This window comes from Protopterus annectens, chromosome 4.part1, assembly GCF_019279795.1.
Source record: "Protopterus annectens isolate FY-2018-M chromosome 4.part1, PAN1.0, whole genome shotgun sequence".
Taxonomy (NCBI): domain Eukaryota; kingdom Metazoa; phylum Chordata; order Ceratodontiformes; family Protopteridae; genus Protopterus; species Protopterus annectens.
The window spans coordinates 716,587,538-716,606,378 of NC_056734.1; the positions used below are offsets into that span (position 1 = coordinate 716,587,538).

General features: G+C 39.9%; 1 protein-coding gene across 1 annotated transcript in view; it reads right to left on the reverse strand.

Moving 5' to 3' along the window:
- Window positions 1-18,841, reverse strand: part of LOC122801028 (leucine-, glutamate- and lysine-rich protein 1-like) — a 496,301-nt gene that overhangs the window by 116,715 nt on the left and 360,745 nt on the right. Inside the window, exon 3 of the mRNA XM_044070487.1 lies at window positions 3,783-3,947. Within this exon, the coding sequence (XP_043926422.1) occupies window positions 3,783-3,947 (165 nt within the window). The remainder of the gene's footprint in view (window positions 1-3,782; window positions 3,948-18,841) is intronic.

Genomic DNA, 18,841 nt, shown 5'->3' on the forward strand with positions numbered 1-18,841 from the left:
ACCCCTTCTGAAACAAGAAGAAGAAGAGAAAGTGAGTCATGCCATTTTACTGCTTGAAGGCGATTGCTGAGATATTCATTAAACCAGAGAAGGGAGGGGGTATCAACACAGTGCCTGGAGAAGGAGGTTAATAGTTTGTGGTGGGATACTGCATCGCAAGCTTTTGATAAGTCTAAGAAGGTGGTAGCCACAGGGTTGCCTTGATTCTTGTGTTGTTTGACTGTGTTGGTGAATGTTATTAGTGCTGAGGTGGTACTATGTGCTCGGTGGAAACCATGTTGGGTATTGGATAGTAAATTGTTGGACAGAAGATGGTTAAGTAATTGTTTATGAATGCATTTTTCTAGGATTTTTGATACAGGAGGTAGAATGGCTATTGGTTGGTAGTTATTTAGCTCTGTAGAGGAGCTTCCCTTATACAAGGGTATGATGTAGGAGATTTTCCATGATGAGGAACAGTATGTTCAGTGATACTTCTATTTATAATTATTGATACAGGGTAGGCTATGGACTGAGCTGCTATTTTAAGGTATTTTGATGGGAGATTGTCAGCTCCTAGAGTGGCTGTTTTAAGTTTAGTGAGGTATTTATATATAAGGTTTGTAGGTACAGGTCTGAGAGTACAGGAGTGTTAGTGCCACTTGGTTGCATTAGGGGTGTGGTAGTTGTAATAGCATGGTTGTTGGTAAGTTGAAGAATGGAGGAGGTAAAGTATTGATTAAATTAAGATGCAATTTCATAAGTGTTGCCACCTATATTGGGGGATGGGGTGCTGGTCCTACCAGGTTTAAGGATTTTGTTAAGGGTGGCCCAGAATTTTTGTGGTTAGAACTATATTGCTTTTGTAATTCAATGAAGTGTTTTTTTTTTTTTTTGTCATGCCTTATCATCTTTTTAGTTTTCTTGCGTAGTTCAAGGAATTTTTGTCTATTGGTACTGGATTTGAGTTGGTGCCATGTGCTCCATGCTTTTGTTTCTGGCTTTGATAGTGGCACAAGTATCTTTTGATTGCCAAGCGGCTGGGTTGAAATGTTTTCTAATTGTTCTCAAAGGAGCTAGATTATTTAAAATATTTAGAAATGTTGTGTTGAAGTCTTCTACAGCATTGTTTAATGGAAGGTGATTAAGAGGTGTCCAGTTACAATGCTGTAGGGCTTCTATGAGATTTTCTTCTCTGACATTTCTGGAGTTATGAATTTTAAGTAGGGTGGGAGTTTTGGTGAGTTTTATCTGTTGTCTGATTAGGAAGGGGTGGGAAGGTGGTCGCTAATACAGTTGGGTAGAGTAGCATATTGTTGTGTTTTGTCTGGTTTATGTGTTAGGGTCCAGTCTAAAATCAATTCCTTACTGGTGTTTTTGTCTATGCATGTAGGGGTTTGAATTAGCTGGACATAGTTGTAGAGATTTATATAGTTGGATGGGTTATTGTGGGTAATTGTGCTCCAGTCAATGTTAACGTCTCTGAGAATGATGGTTTCCTGAAGGAGTGTAGTGGAAGCCCAGTGTAGAATACCTTCTAGGGTTTGAATATTATCCCCTGGGGGAATATAAACTCCAAGTAAATTAAGTTGTTTATGCTTGTTGATGACCAGTTTGGCAAATAGGGTCTCAGCATTATTAAACTCTGGTGGATCAATATGTAATAGGGAGACGCTTAAGCTATTTTTGTAGAGTAGTGCAATACCAACTCCTCTTTTGGAGATCCGGTCTGCTCTGTGGATATTATATGCCCCAGTGCTGAAACACTTCTGTCTTCTGATGGCTACCATCAGATTTCATCCCTTTTAACTCTACGGGGGAAATGATATTCTTAACATACAGTAAACTCTCAGTTAATCGGCACCCATTGGGATTAGTAGATGCCAGATAACTGTAGTTTCTGGTTGCTTAAGAGTTACTACTAAAAATAGGCCTGACTAATATTTTACTCTATACTATTTGTGTGGTTTGACTTGTTCTTAGATTGGGGAGAGAGGGAATTTATCCCTATCTTCCTTTTTAAACTCTAAAAACTTAAGATATGTTTCTGCGGGGAAGGGGGGCAGAAAGTACAACACATGAAAATTGTACTGTATTTCTTCAATTTTTTTTTCTGTTTGCTTGAGAGTTCTGGTTGCTTGAATTCTGGATAACTGAGAGTTTACTGTCTATGAAAAGGTGGCAAGGAGCACAGACATTACATGTGATTAATGTTTTTTACTTCCTAACCTTTACTTCTAAGTTGATATTAGAGATGTTATGATGTTGAGCAGTCATTGTGGGCTCATGTCTTCACTAACATATTTGGATATCTGCTAATGCTAATATCTGTATTACTGTAGTGCACCATTCTTGTTACACTGCTGCAGAGCTTTAGCTGGAGGAACAGATCAATAGTGACTAAGCTATAACTTCCTAACATAAAACAGTTAACAAACTGCTATTGATATCCACCCTGCCACTCACAGATTGTTCCATCTTGTTGCCAATCTGTTTACAAAATATGGCTCACAAAAAGAATGGCTTACAGGAATAAAGCCATAAACATATGCCAGTCAACCCTAACTTGACTTGAAGTATGGATGCTGGAGAGCTACTAAGTGGAGGTGGCAGAATAGTACTTACCTGATTGGGGGGGGGGGGCATAGTTTGCACATCATGGGGATTTTGATGAGCATGCTAGCCAATGTGTTATACACCACCATGTAACCAAAGAATGCATATGTTGAAGCATGCATACGTATTATAGCACAAGCATGCAATGGGAGCCACAGCTGAGGCAAGGTGAACATAGATGCACAGTAAAAAATGTCAGCCTCCTCAGCATGAATAATGGCAACACTCTTTTTGATCAACCTTTAATCTTGAAGGGAACAAACTGGCTGGTGGGCTGTCAACCATAAGGGTAATGAATGAGTCTAATAATGCTGCCAATATGGAGGCTTGACAGTTATGTAGTATTAGAGAAAAATAAGTCATAGATACTGCAGACAAAAATTATTACATCACTGGAACAGTAAACATTTTTTGTTTTAGCTATGATGAAAGCAACACTAGACTATTTCTGTTTCAAAGGTTAAATATACACTTTTCCCCCAAAGAATCATTAAAAGCATTGTTTCAACTATGGTTTCTAGTATGGTTTCAAGAAAAGTAGTTCACAGCAGCCACGGGGACAGGGACAGTAAGGAAGATAGTGCAGGGAAAAGAAGGCAATATCATGTATGATGTGCTATGATCTTGTTTAATCTATTTACTAAAAAAGAAAAAAAACATAAAAATGTTGGGAATTTTTAAAGGCACAAATTGTAAACAAAAAAAATAGTTGTGTTTGTTTAATTGATTATTGTGTCACTAATAAGCAATGTTCTCAAGGCAGTGGACAATTCAAGAATGCCTAAGAGACATATTGTTAAAATGATGAAAGTGATGGATTGGAGTAACTTTCCTTCTAAGGCAGTGGAAGATTCAGGAAGGGCAGAGAAACACATTGTTCACAATAATGAAAATGATTCTTCTATTTTGCACAATTCAAAATAAAATAGACAACTGAGACAAGTGAAAAGATGAAGAGGAAGTTAAGGTTTGGAGTGAGTGGCATGTTCTACTATATTGACTAACAACAGTATTGTAAAAGTTAACACCTTAGTGCAGTTCAAGGTATCCTTTTTTATTGTTAATTATTTACTCATACAGATTTAAAGAGCAAATATCAAAATCTAGAGGTGAAATCAATACAGATAAGAGGTATAGGGTATTATTCTAACTATACTGAATCAGCAAATATAAGTATGATTAGAAACCTTTAACTGTAGTGCCTCTTGTTCTCTTTTGTACTTCTTGAGTAATTCTTCTTGCTTTTGTCTTTCAATATCTAATTCTATTCTGGCTTCTTCCTTGATCTTTTTTATTGTCTCCTGGAGTTCAGCAGAATGTTGACTTCTCTCCTTCTCAAGCTCTTCCTCAGCCTGAAAAACAAATGAAAACACAATCTTTCAAAATGTTACAAAAAGCTGAGGCAAGGAGAACATAGAAGATACAATATTTTAGTTTGCATTTGTTTTGATCTTCCTTTACCTGACTTTATTGCTAGAATATTAGAGTTATAAACAACATAACTAAATTTGCAGCAAATGTGAAGACGTTGAGACACACAATACTCTCAGCAAATTCTAGGCAACATTACAGACTGTAGATACCCGAGTGATACTGGTATTAGTTAGTGTCTCTGTACAGTCCTTGTAATGCTATCTGTCAAATTCATAGCCCTATTATACTAATGTTATTAGTTCACCTGCTTACTTACAGGCTGACTTGTCCCATTATTATTATTAAAGCTGTGTAGTAATGGAATGTGTACCTTTTGCAATGTTTGTGTATACTATCTGTGGCTACATTGTTCCTCTTTGCTACAGCTTTGCTACCTAAGTTACACTGCTGTGCTTGGAATTGACCCATCACTCTAGAAATGGGTGGTTTCTCAGGTTTAGATGTTGCAGCCATTTGTGCTTCCCTGATTTGCTCAGTGCTGATAATGGAGTATGGCCATACCTCTCAACCTCTTAGTGCAAGAAATCTGGACAAAGCATAAAATAACGGGAGGACAAAGGCCTAAAAATTGGGACAGATTTTAAATATTGTAAACTATTGTAAAAAGTTTTATAAACTTAAAAATTTGCTAGAATAACAGGATTTGTTTTAGCATCTATTTTCTGAAGTATAAGAAGTCTGAAACTCAAATGCATGTCATTATTTAGTGACTTCAATCCTCAGTGATTTGCCAGAAAGCCACAAATTTTATAAGGAACAGACCAAAAATATCAGGAAAAAATCTGGATAGTTGCGAGGAATGAGCAAGGCTGATGTGTCTAAGCATTTTTCTGCTTTGTAGTATGCTGTTTTTGTTTTTGCCAGATAGCTTTTAATGAAACAGAATTTATTTGTTGTGTTCAGTAGCATACTTTCAAAACAGTAATTTTCTTGCCACTCTTTTTTTCAAAGTCACGCTTCCCATACCCTGTTGAACTGTGTATGCATGCACAGAATACCACAGATCTTGATTAGTTAGTGGATCTGTATGATTATAATTGCATCATTCTTTGATTTTTCCCAAAATTTAATATGTCTTACCTCCACTACTGATAGCAAACTATTTAATATCATTAGAGCCACAACATAAAGTGTACTTGTTTTTCCCTATCTGCTAGGCACATATACCTAGGCAGTCTGCCAGTCTTCACATAATGTAGCTCCATTCCTGAGACTTGCAAGGGTGTCTGTACTTTGGGTGTGGATATTCACTGAGGTATGACTGATGTGTTAATTTTACTTCTCATATAGGACGTGTGTGGATGTGCTGACATGTTCATAGTTGTTTTAGTGAATTTAGGCTTATATTTATTCACACTATAATTTGATGTACTTCTAGATGTACTTCTCAACTGTACCTAGAACTGTTCTGATGGAATGGAGGACAACAACAGTAATATCTCTGCACAAAGGGGGACCATCAACTGACCCTGTGAATTATCGGCCCATAAGCTTGACTAGCTTCATCTGTAAGGCCATGGAAAGAATCATTATGGACCCTATTAACAAGGACATAGGTAATCTCCAAACACTGGCCCCAACTTAGTTCAGATTCATTAAAGGTAGACCATGCCTGTTAAACATGGTTGATTTCTTCAAAAAAGTCACCAAGGCCAAGGATGAGGGAAAGACAGTACATACCACCACCTTGACCTACCCAAGGCATTTGACACAATCCCCCACTCAGGTATTTTAGACAAACTCTCCCAATTGGGAATTAATCCCTACATTACTAAATGGGTAGCCAACTGGCTCACTGACAGGACACATACTGTCAAAGTGGGTGACTTTACCTCTAGCAAAAGACCAGTCACCAGTGGCGTACCACAGGGTTCTATGTTGGGCCCCTTACTGTCCATAATTTATTTCTCAAAAGTCTAGACAAACTGGGATGGCCTGTGGTTGACCAAGTTCACTGACAATTGCAAACTGGGAGCATATTGAGTCTACCAATGATGTAAACATACTGCAGACAGGGTTAACACAGACAAATGATTGGTGCCAAAGCCACGTATTAAAGCTAAATGCATTATTATTCCATTTGGGAAAGTTGACATCCCTACCAATTACATTATAGACAGCCCCCCCCCCAGTGTAGAAGAATACACATAGAACGTGCAAAGAAAGGGAAAACTGCACTGATGGCTGATTGACTGAAGGTGGCATACAGGTTATTTTGTGGCAAAGGAATTTGCAGAGATAGACATAAATTATTGCAAAGGGAACTGTGCAACAAGGCATGTTGGAAAAGTAGAAAGGTGGAGGTGGTATGACAATATGTGAATGTGGAATAATGTGAAATATAGACAGGACAGATAGGATAAAATGAAGAAGCATGATACACAGACCTGCACAGTCTTGACAACATCAGTGTGTGAGCAGTGGACATGTACTACACTGTCATTAAAAAGGAAAATATGATACCCTCAGGGGACCCAACAATTCAGTCCACATGACAGTATACCCACAATCCTAGCAAGGAGAACCAGTCACAGAAATCATGGTCATAAAACATACATCTTAGGGAAATTTAACAAGTGCAGAATAATGTCAGGAAAAGAAAGAAATGAACCCATGACTTTCTGATTGATATTTCCTGAACCCATGCATTAGAAAGGGAACCGCTAAAGCTGTCAGGGCAAAAGCAGTCCCAACACACACATATATCAGGGAAATTTAGCACATGTGCAGACTACAAATCAAATACTGTTAAGCCACCATTAATCCCCAGAGGATATGAACCCCCCAACTAGTAAAACAATATGCATGAGTACATTGAACCATCAAAGGAGTTAGAATAAAAGCATTAACTAGATTTTACTATAGACTGGTATGTGCAGCAATGCTTAGCTCACTAGTGTGATCTATTTCCACATGCTAGGATTTTTTTTTACTTTTGCCATAACACATGGAGTGCCATTTCTCTATGGTTATATATGGCCATCAACATTGCTCTCTGCCGGCTGCCACACAATGAATATCTGCAGAAAGATGATTTTTTATAAGCCTTTTGTGGGCATGTGTGTGTTGTGTCTATCTATTTTTGACCATATTAAAGGTTAGAAATGGGAGTATAGGACAGAGAGGAAATGGGAAAGCAAGCAAAGGGTAGAACACAAGGTGAGCAAGTAAGGAATGAGCAGAAGGGGGGGGAGGGGAGGAGCATACCTCTCAATGTTTTAGCTGAAAAATACATACATTGTGTTCAAAAGTGCCAAACTTCCAGGCATTATTTACTACCTGCTTATAGGAATGTTTCATTTTAGGGAAAGGGAACACAGGGTAGCAAGAAAAAAGAACTACGCCTGAATGTATTTGAACCTATGCCTTTGTCACTCATATTCCCCAAGCCAGATCATTAGCTACATGCCACAGAATCATTCATAGAAGGGGGTCAATATAACACATTTCAGGAGAATGCAACACATGATAGCAAGAAAAGAAAGTGCACCTGAATATATTTAGAACCTGCCTTCATCACTGATATCCTCTAGACCAGTGAATTAACGTGGCATGCCAGATAAGCACTCATAAGAAAGACTGCCGAAGAACACAGTTCAGAGGTATGTTAGAACAGTGTTGATTGAAAACTCAACATTCCAAAACAACATACAACTATCAGGGGATTACCCCATCGCACAGTGTGCTGATGATGAACACATCAGTACATGGGTACACACTGAGCCAGGGAAGCTGTAACATAAATATATTTTTATAAGCCTTTTTTTGTGCAGGTGTGCAATGTGATAATTTATTTTTGACAAGATAAAAATTCTGAAGGGGTATAGGGTGGAGAGAAAAAAAATGGCAGCAAGCACAGGGCACAACACAAACTGAGGAAATAAGGACTGAGCAGAATAGAGGTGTGTGAAGAAGAAAGATAAACATCAATGGATTTGAATCGGTGCATTTCATATTGACATTATACACAGTAGTGCATTAGCAAGGGGAGCCAATGAAGCAGTCAGATTAAAAGGGGTCATAAAACACGCATACCAGGGAAATGTAGCAAATTGGCAGATTGATAACAAGAAAAAATATAGCCTGCAAAAGATTTGAATCCAAGCCTTTCATAGGTATATTCTCTACAGAAAGGGCAGCCACTGCAGCTGTTAGACTACAAGGGATAAATAAAAAGATACATATTAAGGATATTTAACAGATCTGCAGAGTTGATACCAATCAGTGTAAATCACCATACAACATCCAAGGTAGTCAAGCAGTACACTGACACATATTTCATGAACCAGCAAAACAATTAGAATAAAGGCATGCTCTTAACCAAATTGTGCATTTGCCAGCTGATTCATATCTGTGCTTAGCTCACTTCCATGACTGATAAGATCTTTGCATGTTCCAAATATGTTTCTTAATTTTTCTATAGAATGAGGACTGACATTTCATGTGGTTATATACAGGCATTCACACTACTCTCTGCCAAATGTCACGCAATGTATGACATCAGAAAGATTAATTGTTTTATGTCCTTTGTGGGTGTGGGTATTGTATTTATCCATTTTTTGAACAGGTTAAATGTTGGAAATGGGACTAAGGGGTAGAGATGAAAAGGACAGATAAGCAGAGGTTACAATACAAGATGTGCAAATGAGGAATGAGTAGGATGGAGGTGGGACAAGAGCATATCTCTCAACTTCTTATTTCAATAATTATGTTGACCTACAGCAATATTGTAACTATTTATTGAGTAATTATCATTGATTTGTCAGACAACTACACTTTTTAGGCTGAACAACTGCAGCTAATTGTATGTACATTACTGAAATATCACTGAAGCTGAGCAGAATGGGTAGGAGTATTTTTCTTTCTTTTTTTTTTTTTTTTTGTGGGATAAGTGCCCTTTTATTTTCTGCTGAGAAGGGAAAGGTGGGGAAATTAGTCAGGGAAGCAAGAGGTGGATAAAAGGGGGTGGGTAGGTTGCAGACATAACAAGACAGACATGACTAACAGAGTATGGGGTAACACAATGAGGGAAGGGGAAGACAATGGCAAAGGAAATATTAGACAAAAAGAGGAAAGACAATGGTAAGCGGTGGATTGTACAACATACAGGGTTACGTATGAACACAAAAGGTAGGAGAGCACTGAGTTTGGGGATATAATTAGTTATTTGATGATGCATTCTCTACCAGCTTAGACTCAATGGGAAAATACTTGTCACCCTGGGAGCCATCACTACTCTATCCTGTCTCAGAAGATGGAGACACTGATGGAAAAGGATGCGACTCAATGAGTCGATACAGTATAGTCTGTATATAGCTGATTGGTTAATGCAGGTATCCAACTACTTGTCTGTTATCTCCCCACAAGCTCTGGTAGTGCCTAACAGCTGACAAAAGTTTCAACTCCACTTGCAGTCTACCAACAGGTATCTCTGTACCACCTACCAGTGCAGGGCTATCTGACACAGCTGGTGCAGGCAGGGAAGGAGGTGTGGAGGCAAATATAGCAGTCTAGCTACTTGTTATGCTGTATACCACTGGTGATGATGGTGGTGGTGGTAGTAGTGCTACTGCTGCCAATTGTAGGTGGGATGACAGGCCATGCAGGTGTGGTCACTGCAGTTTGCTGTGATGCTTTGTATTCCATTAAGGTATGACACTATTGAAAGATGTGGTATTGCTGTATAAATGTTATACAGAAATATTTGTAATGGCTGCAACTTTTACTATGCAAATAAGTGCATCTTTCACAACAGCAGGTATGCCTACTCCAGTGCTCTCTTAGTCACTCCAGTTTTCACCTGCACATCCCTCTGTTCCTTTAAATCTTTACAGGGGTTAGAAACATGAACAGGGCATAATGTGATACTGGATAGTGGCAGGAATTAGCAAGTTATATTTTTCATAAAAGATGGCATATTTACATTATTGAGGTGGTGACTACACCCTAACTTCTATTTCCATTTGGCCTAGGAGATCAGCCTTGTGCTGATTTAAGTCACTGAAGTGGTGATGGCACATGTGGGATGCCAGTGGCTCAGGTGACAGCCTTGGACAAACTATTTCATCTATGATACTTATACTGTGACCTGGGATATCTCTCCTTCAAGAGCCTCCACTTGTAGTGCTTCTGGAGGATGCCCAGAAAAGTCCCGCACTGCTTCTTCTCATACAACCTCTGTGCCCTAAAAACAGCACTACCCACACCTTTATAGATCTCAGAAAAAATGGCAGAGCATTTGAACCCAAAAACAGTTCTAGCATGTTTCAGCCTTCACACAAAGATGGGCACTGACAGGCACCTCATTTGCACGATAGATGGCAAAATAATAGAATGTAGGTACTGTACTTTTATGACTCCAATGCTACTTTAAGGTGTGAAACATGGCAGTCCTCATTTTCAGTGCTCTACATTGGGTCTATATTATTTCTTCGACAGCTTAGGTTGTCGAATGCTCAATGATCGACACCTAAGGGTCGAAGTTTCAAAATCGCGAATGGCCATATATGCAAATTCTTTCCTCGGGAAAGAATTCAATTGGCTATCGGGGATTTACCCTTTCCCCAATGTAGAGCGATCTCGGAGTTGGTATATTTAGTTAGGGGGGGTGTGGGGGGCACAACCCCCTCATGTTGGGGGGAGTAGGGAGCAAAGCCCCCAACTATATTTAGGTTGAAAAGTTAATTTTATTTCTGGACGGCCTAGCAAATTCTTTCCCGAGAAAAGAATTTGCGTATATGGCTGTTTGCGATTTTGAAACTTCGACCCTTAGGTGTCAATCATTAAGCATTCGACAACCCAAGCTGTCAAAGAAATAATATAGACCCTCCACATCAACTCCATTTTCAGAAGGTTAATTATGGGATTACAGTTCTCTCCACCCAAACATAACTGACTTCCAGCTTATGCACAGAGCTGGCCACAGGTGCTGAGGCATATTCATGGTATCATGTAGTAATCTTCATAATGTTTACTAGTTTTGTTTATTATGCAAACTGATTGATTCAGAAAGAATAATGAGATGACCCTTAAGCAGCATAATTATCATGCCCAGAAGAGTGAATCTATACAATATAAATGTGAATAAAAGCCTCATTGCTCTACAGAAGAAAGCTACTTTGACAGAGGTTAAAATCCTGCAAATTGAATTTTGTGAAAAGCTTTTTCATTCTGAATCAGAGATCCTGCATATACAAGGTAAGTGCTACTTCCTACACAATTAATTCCATTTTATGATCTTACCTTTGACTGTTCATAGACCATAATGCTTGTGAGGAAGTCACCTTTTCAGTACATTTAAGATGTGCTGGGCAAACCTGTCTTGGGAGGTACATTACAAGTGTACTGCACGTAGAACATTGTAGACAGCTGTTAAGGCTGAAGGCAAACACCACCCTCTCCGGGCTCATCTTCTGAGTAATGTTCATTATGTTTTACTATTGTGTGCCTTGCAGATACATAATTAGATATACAACCTCATCTACATTTTTGTAGTTCTATTATTCGTTAAAGTTATTGTTTTCTATCACTCCTGTAATTGTTTTGTGGGAAATACATGGTCAGTGCACATAGCATGCCTGATATTTCCTTAAAGATTGTGAACATACATATATAAATGTCAGGCAAACATGATAAATGGCCTAGAAGAATAGGAGCATTGCATAGATTTTTTTATAGCCTTGCTAGAACAAGGCTACTAATTCCCAGGTTTTCTATACCAACACAGCAATGCCTAAAAATGAACCTAAAAAAAGCTTTGGGACCTGGAGGCTCATCCACATGCACCTACAAGTTCAGATTTATGGATGTGGAAAATGAGGTTGTATTACAGGCTCCATATTTCCATGGCTGATGGCTCTTCACTACCAATGCCACCAACTAGCCCTTCTTTGACAGTGCTTGGGCTGAGATAGTCATCAAAGTAAATGCAGCAGACAGTCATGACAGGAAAAATAACATGGTCTTTCACCGGGTCACAGATGTGATCCATGCAAGCACCTGCAGAACAGAGGTCATTGCATGGGAATGGAGGGCAAATGGCAGTGGGCCATCTACTGAGTCACCTCTTACAGAGATGGAGAAGATCCTGGCCTCTTGGTAAGGCAGTATTATCGCCACAGAGTTCCACAGTATGGTCCTAGATGTTATGGCCAAGCTGCACAGGCCCCAGAGAGATTCAACTGCTGATGCCTCATGTATATAGTCTTACTTCATATTATCAATAGCTGCAAATTCTACTTAACAAGTTGTTAGTGTAACACTCCTTAAATCTGTCTGATGTATGATATACAGGTATATCAGAGATCCAAGTTTCATTCTCATCTCAACAAAGTATGTCCAGGGGTATTGATTGATACCATGGATTTATATTTGTGAACTATCAGTTGCATGTGTAGTTACAGTGAAAGGTCCTACTTAAACTGTGTATATTTTTTGCTTTGGTGTATTCACATATGAATCTTTATCCAGCACCAGTACTGTGGAACTACCCCCATCTGATGCTGGAGGATTTGTTGCATCTGATACTAATGGCAAGGATGAGCTGGCATAGTTAAGTGGTGCAGAGTCTGTGTTAGACACATGGAGTGTGATCCCTGCATCCCCTACTCAGTGTATGGACAGAGTCTCTATGCCTGCTGCTACACAAGAAACACAACCATCTGACAGTGGACAGGTTGATGAGGATACTCTAGATTAGGGAACTGATGTTGTTCCCAGATCAGAAAATGCCTGCATCTGCTCCTAGCACTTGTGCACATGATGATTCACATGGGGGTTAGTAATGGTGCTCATCAGAGTTATAGTTACCACTCACCTACTGAAACTGATGTGGCAGTAGTTGCCACTAAACATATGTGCAAGCCTATCATGGAAGCACAGGCTAGTTCCATCAACACCATGGCAGAAACAGTGAGTGTAATACAGGCTGTGAACAGTGACCTGTGGGAGTGCAGGACCCATATGAGTAATTTGTTGGATAGACTGAATCACACAATGGACAGTGCACTGTCTTTCCTGGGTCAGAGGGCAGGACCACCATCACAGCTGGTCATCTGCTATATCCACAGATGTTAGCTAACATGACTGCATATGAGGGAGATCTCACTCCTGCAGTGCTAGCATGTCCATAGCAATATCAATTGTTGTGTTATCTATGCATTGGAGGGACAATCCACCTGGTTGTGGCTGTAGATATTGATCTAGGTCAGGCAGCACACCAAGCCAATGTGTTGATACTGCCAATGCAACTCTGGGTAGAACAACTTCTCATGGGTCGGGGTGAGTAAGGGAAGCTGAAGTCTTTGTCTGCATGCCAAGGACCTGTCCAGTAAGCCAAGTGCTGCCCCACATGCATACAGACACATATGTGCACCACCACAGTCCTCAGCACATCACACCCACCAACTGTTCTTAGCCCTTCAACACTTTAGCACCTCCTCCCAAGCAAGTTCTCATAAGATACATAAATGCACTTTTTGCTTTTCTACACCTTAGGACTCAGCATCACACACTTCCGCATGAAAGACATGCACTACAGTACTCCCTTCCCCACCTGAACAAATGACGATAACTGTGTCCTGCCCTTTATACATGGTTACTTGGGTTGCTAATGTTTGATGTACAGAATGGCTAGGCTTTGCATGCATAAGCACAGTCTGGTGTTTTTGTATGTGTCATTTTTAAAGCACGTATCTGCTTAGCTCTTGTACGGTTATGTTGTACAGCTATGTGCAAAGTGATGCCTCCTTCCTAGTGCCATGACATATTGTGCATGTCTCCATCTGGCATGGTCATCCTCTGCTGCTGGCTCCTCCTTCTCCTCTGACTAATAATCTGTATCAGCTGCCATTGCCTATGGTGCTGGGAACTATGGTCCCTGCAAGAGGCCACCCTGCTGTGACCACTTCCTACATATCATATTGTGCAATGTAGGACATATGGTCAGTATTTCTGCACATGTGGTGGGGGTCATACTGCAAGGCACCACTGGTTGTATCCAGACAGAGAAAACATTACTTCAGTAGTCACAGCACAAGCTCTATTGTATTTCATGTTTGTAATAGTGCATGACTGTACCCCTGGTCAGTCTGTGTGAATATCTGATGCGTGCCTTGAGCCAGGTTTCTAGGGCATATACAGCATCACCTACAATATGGCCCTGTGGGATGTCCCCCCCCTGCAAACCAATGATAAAGATCACAGGTGTGCCATATGTGTTAGTCATGAAAACTGCCTAGATGGCCTACACACATTGTAGATGATACCCTGTGCATTACAGACCACCTAGCAGTTGATGGAATGATATCTTTTACGTCTCACTTACCTCACTCTGAGTTTATCAGGAGAGGCCTTTAATTCAATGTGAGTACAATCTAGGGCCCACAAAACCTAAGGAAAATTGACTATAGAACTCCCACATGGTGATTGCTCTTTCCTGTGAGTTACATGGAAATCAAATATGCTCGCTTACATGTTACAGCATGGCATTGAGGAATTGTTGGAGTACTCCCAATGTAGATGCCTGAGATACCTCAACTGTGTCAATAGTGGGACAGATACTTCAGGGTTCACAGGGTTACAGATGAGGCTGACACATGTCCCTAATTTGCTGCATGGTGTCCCTGTCCACATGGTACTGGTCCACTATATCACTGTCATGAGGACATGAAATGTTAAGCTCAGTCAGATTACCCCATCTTCTAAGGAGGCAACATCAAGCACCATCAACTGCAGAGGCTGCTATGAGAGCCTCTTGTAGATATGCAATTGGAATGCAGCAACCCTTAAAATGGAGCACTATGTAACTCTGCCTGAACATGAGTGTATGGCCATATACAAACCTAAAGTGGTCACAGCATTGCTTCAGTGAATTTAAATGTTTCTCGATCATTCCACTATGTTTTTTGCATCATTATCATATGTGACAATTCATTATAAAGAAATTAGCATATAATATAGCCATTCATGTTATCTCAGCTGGCTGTGTCATGTTGCTGGGTTTTCTGAATTGCACAGTCCCTGCCTGTTGCCGCTCATCATGCAAATTCACTGACCATGATGCAGCATTTTCTGAATTTGGCCCTTGGTATTGTGCATGTCTGTTGCTGTGTATGGTGGGTGCCTGAGACTTTCTTGTGCAGCGGTTATGTTATGAAAAGTTTTTTTTAAGGTAAAGTGCAGGGTTAGGGTGAGCGCAGGCAATGCCCCTCTGCACTACCTCAATAATACCTGCTAACCTTAGCCCTAAGCCTGGTCCTAAACTTAATCCTGCACCTTACCTTATAAAACAACTTTCCATAACACTACCACTATTCAAACAAATTATGTCTGAATGTATGGTGCAGTTTTGATGATCAGATTGCAAAAGGAAACACTTTTGTTTCCTTTTACTATCTTTTTTTTTGTAATTAATTTGGTATATCAGTTTTCAAAATGCCTGCATCAATCACATGAACGTTGATACTTGTGCAGTTCAATAAATCAAAATATACGTAATGATAGATAGGGTTTACTATCAAAATGTGGAAAAGCAAAACATTTTTCCACAAAATGATCAACTTGTTTATCCTCATTTGGTAATACCAAATTACCAAAATGTAAAAAATAATAATCACGGAATCAACATTCAAACACCGTAAGCTCCAATGTCAAAAGTCCGTGTTACCGGTAACATTTTTGCATGAGGGCAAGCCCCCTTGCAACCCCCATCACCCCCTTCATATTATATATACCAACTCTGAGATCACACTACAGTGAGGAAAAGGGAACATTTCTGATCCGCATTGTACCGCGATCCCAGTTCAGAACATCAACTTCATATTAGCGAACATGTATTCACCTTCATTAATATGAAGTTGTATATTTTCAGTTCGACATTATGGGGATTGCTAGAACACACGTTTTTCATTGATTCATGTATACAGACACACACACACACACACACACACACACACACACACACACACACACACACACACACACACACACACACACACACACACACACACACACATCAATGAGAAGAGAGAAACAGCAACACAAATTTTTATTTATTTGTTTAATGATATATTTTTTTAATTATGCGCTGGACCCCAGACCCCTTTTTCTTCCACTACTGAAGATCACTATATAGAACCTGCAGAATTAAGTGCGATATCTCCTTCCACCCCAACACATTCTGTCAAGAAATCAGAGGGCAAAGAAGAGAGTGCATCAGCATGCTGCCTGCAGCAGAGATGAAGTAAACTGCTGTATCATTTAGATGCTTGAGGAGGCAAACACCCTGGTAAATGTCCAGCAGCACAGCACAGCACTAAAGAAGTACATGCTTCATCTAAGACTCAAATGCACTTCTTTGGGAATACTATTCTGGATGATCTACCACTAAGCTATTAAAGCAGCTGAGAACTGGACAAGATATTTTCTTACCTCCATGCATGGCTACCATTGATTATCCCACTCTGTACCCAACCTGTCCATTCATTCCTCTCACAGAAGGTAGAGTCAGATATATTCATGCCCTGACAAAGACAAGAGACCTAAAGCCCACTGACTACCTCCAGTAGGACCTTATTTTGTAATGTATCACAAGGTAAACAAAAAACAGTGAAACAATGAAAGGACACAAGGACTATATGGTTCATAAAAGCAGGTAAAGCAGGATGGACGGTTATAATAACACTTGGAAGGTATAATGAATGCATAATGAATTTGATTGGACATGTTGCACATATGAAGACATAATTATTGTACAGGCTTTCAAAGCATGTAGGCATACTGATACTATTTCTAGCTGTGTTATTAAGCAGTAGTTTGAGTTTTTATGTGTAGACAAACCAAGGTTGGTGGTATCCAAAATTCATAAAAATCAGGTTAATCCTTTTTGGGAACTTGTGTGATCTTCCGTGATAATAAAAGATAGACCTAAACATTGTCTTCTTTTGTGGAAAGGTATGTGCACTGCCATAAATTCAAATGATCAGTTGTTCTTTTGAAGGTACCCATAGTAACTGTTGCAGTGTAATATATTTTCCAAGATCTACAGGGAAGACTAAAGTCACCCTGAAGAATATTTTTCCCTTTATTTCTCATAGCCATACTCAAACTCTACAGAAGATTCAAAATCAACATTATGGATATTCAATTGTCTGTGTACCACAAGTGCTGTTCCTGCATGCTCCAACTTTGTCATCTTAGAACTGGATTTACAATTCTTTGAAGGCAACTTAATTTATTTTATTTATCGTCCAATTATTTCATGAATATTGCTGTACTGCCAACAGTTCTATCCTGTTTGAATTTGGCAATCATATTGTAAACTTCAGTATGTATCACATTCCTGTCGCCATATCTCACTCAAGATTCACATTTCTACTTTTTCAAATTTCATTGATTATTTGCATTACTCCCTCCTTCTTCTATTACTTGTAATATGTAAGTACAGATAGCTTGTTTATATGTCTTTACAGTCTTTACCCTGTACTGGATGCTTACTGATAAGAATAAAAAACTTTTTTTAATATTGCTATTGGTTGAGTCTTTAGTTTTTACTGCCAGGACTCTTTCCAGACCCATGTCTATATGTAGCTTATCCTTTTATATATGTGCCATTTAATCTTCATATCTTTTGTACAGTTGATTATTCAATTCAGAGGACAGTATCACTATTGGCCGGATTCACGAAGGCTTACACGGAGTCTAAGAGTAGTGTAAGACTCCATGTAGCCTTCGTGATCCAGGAACAGCCCAAAGTCCGTGTAAGAGTTAGTCTAACACGGCTCTTACACAGTGGCGTGGCTAAGCTAATCAGCCCACTTGCAGCCGAATAGCATGCAAATGAGGCTGATTAGCGATCCAGGAAGCCCAGAACAGCCCGTGTAAGAGCCGTGTTAGCTGCAGAAATGTACTCAGTTGACAACTGAGTGCGTTTCTCTAAACAACAATGGAGCCATGTCAGCTCAAATAAAGGGTGCATATGTCATAGGCAGCATGCCAATGGCCAAATATGTGGCCATTGGCAATGCAACCCATGCAAAAATGTAAAATAATATATTTTTTTTCGGCAATTGCCGATGTGTAAACCAAGCGCAGCCCCATAAGCGGGCTGCGCTGCATAAAACATGAAAGCGAAGGTTTTAAAGCTACAAATGTAGGCTTTATGGATTATATGGTATGTCAATGGAGGGACCAGCATAGGAAAAGCCACATGGCCACCGTGTAGTGGTTGCCAAGGGGGGAAGCCAAGTGTAAGAGATGTAACTAAGCATTAGTAGGCAATCTGATGAAAATTAGGGTAAGGATACTGAATACCACTGTCACATAGCAAATGAGCACAGTCTGAGTAGTGTAAGAGTTACAGAAGGGGAGGAACAGAGTAGGAGATAGGTGACATCACAGGGGGGAATGGTAGAAAGGGATAGTAGTCATTGGAAGGTAGAGTTACATGACAGATGTCAGAGAGACATCAAGGGAGGAGGTGTGCCCCCAAGTAAACATGAGAAAGCCAAGAAATGGAAGGTGTACACTGTTGCCTACACCAAAGTTTCTTGCTGGACGTGTATCTTGCGTGTGCCGTGAAGCAGTAAGACGGTGTGCGCCGCGTGTAAGGCAGTGTCTTGTGGCGTGTAAGGCAGTGTCTTGGCGTGTAAGGCAGACTAAGCATGTGGGAGCGTGTTGGGAGCTGTTTAACACCGTTTGCTTGGGCGTGCAGCGTTTAAAACTGAATAAGCAGATCTTGAACTGTGTAAGTGTGTGTTGGCGTGTAAGCCACTGTGAGCCTGTTTCTGCTGGTTTGCACACGGCCCGACCCTGG